Source organism: Trachymyrmex septentrionalis, unplaced genomic scaffold (genome assembly GCF_001594115.1).
Source record: "Trachymyrmex septentrionalis isolate Tsep2-gDNA-1 unplaced genomic scaffold, Tsep1.0 scaffold114, whole genome shotgun sequence".
Classification (NCBI taxonomy): domain Eukaryota; kingdom Metazoa; phylum Arthropoda; class Insecta; order Hymenoptera; family Formicidae; genus Trachymyrmex; species Trachymyrmex septentrionalis.
Genome location: NW_017304269.1, coordinates 1635524 through 1640638, shown reverse-complemented (window position 1 = coordinate 1640638; position 5115 = coordinate 1635524). Strand labels below are relative to the sequence as shown.

The 5115-nt window shown below is 27.3% G+C and overlaps 2 protein-coding genes across 2 annotated transcripts in view; one reads left to right on the top strand and one right to left on the bottom strand.

Moving 5' to 3' along the window:
- LOC108753262 overlaps positions 1-1928 on the bottom strand; it is a 6366-nt gene extending 4438 nt beyond the window's left edge. The window contains exons 1-2 of the mRNA XM_018494710.1: positions 1902-1928; positions 935-1765 (exon numbers count right to left, since the gene is read on the bottom strand). Of these exons, the coding sequence (XP_018350212.1) occupies positions 935-1319 (385 nt within the window). The 5' untranslated portion in view covers positions 1320-1765; positions 1902-1928. The remainder of the gene's footprint in view (positions 1-934; positions 1766-1901) is intronic.
- Positions 1929-4007: 2079 nt separating this feature from the next.
- Positions 4008-5115, top strand: part of LOC108753122 — a 1491-nt gene continuing 383 nt past the window's right edge. Inside the window, exons 1-3 of the mRNA XM_018494466.1 lie at positions 4008-4410; positions 4576-4730; positions 4851-5095. Coding sequence (XP_018349968.1) covers positions 4184-4410; positions 4576-4730; positions 4851-5095 — 627 coding nt within the window. The 5' untranslated portion in view covers positions 4008-4183. The remainder of the gene's footprint in view (positions 4411-4575; positions 4731-4850; positions 5096-5115) is intronic.

The window sequence follows — 5115 nt, the reverse complement described above, 5'->3', positions numbered from 1 at the left end:
CACTTATTTTTAATTTGTATTATTGACCATGTTATATGATGCATTTTAATTATTTATCAAATCATTTATTATTTTCTTTTCTTTGCTCAACCAATAAACTTCTGTTTAGACATTTTTTGACAATTTGTATTTCCTCTTTCCACTATATCAATCTATTTAATTATGAGTGTATAGTGGAAATTGGATAGAAGATAAATACAAATAACCAGTTCATTATTGATAATTAATATAATAATATATAAAAAAGGTCAAAGGGAACAAAAACAAGGCGTCATAAAATATTTTATATGTCTAACACATAAAAATTAGTTTCAACTTTAAAGTCTTCTTCAGTCGCATATGAATTATAATAGTTAAACTTCAATTGAACTTAACAAGTTATAAGAATTAAAAAATTAGAATGTTAAAAGGTAAAAATGATAGAAGTCGCAAATAGTTGTAAAAGAATTGACCAGAAGGAAACACTAAATTTGCAGATAATCAAACTTTTATATTTATAGATAATCTATATTTTCGTTTTTTATTTATACTAATTAGACGATTAGTTTGTGAGAAAAAAATTATAAAAGTAGTCATTTTTCAAATTTAGACATTTTTTATCTAAAAAACTATTGATTAAAAAAAAATTTTTTTTTAAAGAATTTTTATTTAAAGTTTAGGTTTTTTTTAAACAAAAAATTGTTTATAATTATTCAACGATTACATTAAAAAATAAAGTGTATAAATGTTTTTTCGTAGAATATAGAGGAATCAAATAAAATAATTTTCAGCCACTACGTTACTTGGAAGGTCAATGAATTGAAAATGGGAATTGTTTGTCTATCAATATCAGCAACTTTCTTCTATTAGAATATATATAGACGAGTATATAGTATATATTAATTGTTTTTCAATATACACATTTCAACTTTCAAATTACTGTTTTCAAACTCACCAATTGTATCGATATCTATAAACTTTAATTCAAGAATATGATTATTCTCTTCTTCATTTTGTTTGTCTTCTTGGTTTTCTATATTACAAGTTCTGTTTCTAGATATAGATTTGGATGATGTATGGTCCATTTGATTACATGAAATGCATCTCGAATTCACAGCACTATAATCTTTATTGACTTTGATATATCGTTTACACATTTGTCTTATAGGCATTGTTTTACTATTTGACTCTTGATTTGCTTGAGTCAAATATTCATTTGATTTATTCTGACTGCTTTCTTCATTTAGCTTTTCATCACTCCTATCGTTATCCAATTGATTAACAATATTCTCTTCATCATTTCTAGAAATGATAAGTATTTGGTTTTCAGTCAACTCCATCTTTGTAGCTATTTCACATGCCTTTTCAAACGTTAAATTATCTTCCGTCAATAACCTCTGTTTAATTTGTGCTGAATATAAACCGAAGATGAATTTGTCTCTCAAAGCTTCATCCAAAAATCCTTCAAATTTACAATATTTTGACAGATTCTTCAATTTAGTTCGGTATGATTTAATATCTTCACTACTATCTTGATTTGCGCTGTAGAATTTGTATCGTTCTGCTATTACAGGCCTTTTTAAATTATAATGATTTATTAACGTCTCTGTTAAAGCAGTATATGTCTTTTGATTGGGTAATTGTGGAGACAAAAGATCTTTTAAAACATTATAAGCTTCTCTCCCTAACAAAGTCAAGAAAAGTGGCACTTTCTTCTTTTCCTTCACATCGTTACAAATAAATAATTGTTCTATTCTTTCAATATAAGTCGTTATGTCAGTTTGATCTGGATTAAATGGTTCAATATTTCCGATTAGAGACATTGTGCTGATTTTGTATGTATCTTATAATTCTATAATACGTAGTAGCCTTGAATGGAATGTTATAAACTTAGAGCATATTTAAGGTTATAAATAACGCACGTGGATTTTCCAGAATCGTCACCAGATATGATCAGTTTCCGTACAAAAACTTACATAATGCATATCTTTTCTAACAATTTAATTTGTCTTAACTTTATTTACTATTGATATAATTATAGTAATCTTACGAGTATCAAAGAGCACCGCCTGGATACTTTAGATGGGTATGAAGATAAAAGAGATAGATCCATGCATGATAGAATCAGACGTTGTATAGAGAGAAACCTGAGAGTGGATATCCTAATCTTTTTCCTGTATCAAACCTCATAAGGTAATATCCATATTTTTATGGTTCTTGTCCATACTATTATATGGCTTTTCCTGGTGAAAATTTTTCTCAAAATTTTTCATATAATTTTTTAAAATTTCTATATAATTTTATAACTTTCTCATACTTTCTATACGAATTAGAGCACTTCTCAGAAAATCTACGTCTTTTCTCAGAATTTTTCATATATGAATTAATTATGAAATATCGTAAGATTTTTAAGATTTTTTTGTAAGTATAATTTCTGATGAAATGTTATAAAATCTAAAAAATTTTTGAAAACATTTTTTAAAAATTATGGGATGAGAAATCTCAGAATATTTCAGAATATGAAAAATTGTGAGAGATGTGAATCATTCGAATATTTCTGAAAAATGTTTCAATTCCTATAAAAATTATTTAACAAATGTTTACCAGAGATGACAAGGACGAACAATCAATGTCTTTGTTTATTCATCCTTATCACCGACAAAATACTATTTAAAGACCGACATCCTTATGGGAATTCGCGTCCTTGAGAATATTAAAGTAATTAAGAGTTAAAAACTGATAATATTATACTTATTTTAGGATTTATTAGTTTAATTAGACGCATATTTATGCATTTAGAATAAACTCGATTTTTCTTTAAAATTGTGATTTCAGTGTCATCATCAAAGTTTGAATATCAAAAAAGGTGATAATTGCAGAGAAAAACATTGTAATTTTTCTGCAATATAAGATATTATAGCTTTACAAGTATATTTATTTATGAAATATTTATGTAATAAAAATCATGAATTTAATAATGAATTTAATAATGCTTGAGCCAAATATTAATGTTAATAACAAATTTAATAATAGCAAATTTATATCAATTGTCAATAATGTCAGCGTTCTTCAATTACCTGCAGGCCCTTTTTATATCGCTGAAAATTTGCCTAGAGCCCAGGGTTTTTAATAATATCTCGTCGGTGTCCTAATACCCGTATTCATAGTTTTTCCTTGAGGAATGAGGATTCTTTATTCCTTATTCCACATTTCATAAACCTTCTTCGACCAAAAAAGGAACCTTATTAGCTTCTTTTTCTCAAGAAAGGTTACGAATTTCTTTGAAGAGGAGATGCAGCCTCATAACAATGAAACCACCAAAGTTAGTTCTTTGGTATTTTTATCACATCGATCTTTTTAATTTCGATAGCTTTTAATTTAGATCTGTCGCATCGATAATTATTTTCGATAGTTTTTTTTTTCGGAAATAAACTGCGTCAAAAGTATTTTCTCCTTCTTCGTATAATAAGCATTATGACGAATCCGATTGGAAGCACAGATGCATATTAAAGCCGTTGTACACTGATTTAACTTGAGTATAAAAATAAAATACAAATATTTAGAATTATGAAATACATATTTTACCTAACAGTACAATAAAATATATTGAATATTTCACAATTTAATCAATTTCTATGTTTATTTATAAACATATATTTACGTTATTTTGTGTATGTACGACAGTTTTATAATGTGCATCAGTGCGCAGTGAGTGCGTCTAATCAAATTCGCTATTAGTTTTATTTTTGTCCATTATTGTTGCAAAATGCTTAATCACGACTTTATTTAATTAACAACGCCTTTATAATCTTTATTATTCATAATTCATAATAGTAAGTTTACATATATTATATATTATGACATGCTGCCTTCAGTAGGTTACTAAATCATTAAAATATTCCTTCCTTCGAGAAGGCAAGACGACTTGAGATCCATTTATGAAGCAAGGAAGCCTTGGAGAATCGAGGAAGCCTCCATGAAGGATTCTTCGATTCTCCAAGACCTCCTTGTTTCATAATAATATCTTAAGATCTCCTTGCAGAAGGAGCCTATTCTCTAGGAATTTTTGCTAATTTGTGATTAAAATTTGACTTATTTGTAAAAAGCGCGAATAAGAATAACCTATTTTTAGTTGTCTTGGACCTGTTGTTGCTTCTCGTGGGTTTGTTTAATAACACTAGAAATATAATTTTAATGTGCAATTATGGAATACAGATCAAGAGGTCCTTATTCCACCGATAAGGAGCGGATGTTTCTTGCACAATTAATATTCGAAGAAAAAGTTATAGAAAGTAAAAAAACAAGGACAAAGGATCAAAGGAAAAGTAAGAATGAAGCTTGGGAAAGAGTTACTAAAAGATTCTGCAGCCAAGGATTTACACCTCGTACTAGCAAACAATTAAAAAAATGCTGGGTTAACATGAAACAAAGGTATGTAAATAATTTTCTTAATATTTTTATGGCCTATAAATTGTGCTAGATAATATATCTAATTTTTGTAGATGTATTGTAATTTTTGCTCTGTTTTTGTTTAATATAATTCTGACATTTATGTCAGAAATGTTAATTTTATTTATTTATAAAATATTATTTTAGAAAAAGGAAGTTTAATACTTTAATGAAAGTTCAGCATCTTATGATGGATGGAAGCGTTTCACCAGCAGTGTTCGATGATCTAGTCATGGATGCTCCCAATTTAGATCTTGAAATATCATGTCCATTTGATAGTACAGCTCAATTTAAGAAAGAATGTATGATATACTTTTGTATTTATTTATTAAAACCAGAAAACTTTCATTTTTTTTTTAATTTCTTTGACATTTATTACTTATCTAATTTGTTTATATATATATATATATTTCTTTGTTTAGACGATGTCAAGAATAACTCAAAAAGGCAATTAATCACTAATGACGAAGAAGACATGGACAGAACTATGAAAAGGGAACAAATCTCTGTATTAAAAAATAAAGATTTTTACAATCTAACAGATGAAAAAGAGTTACGATTAAAACTTCGCGATGCAATTAAGCAGCAGCGAGAACTTTATTCGAAAAAAATGAAAGTTGTTGATGCAAAAATGAAAATCGCATTGCTTGAACTGTCGATGGCGAAAGTAAAGGAGCAATCCGAGAT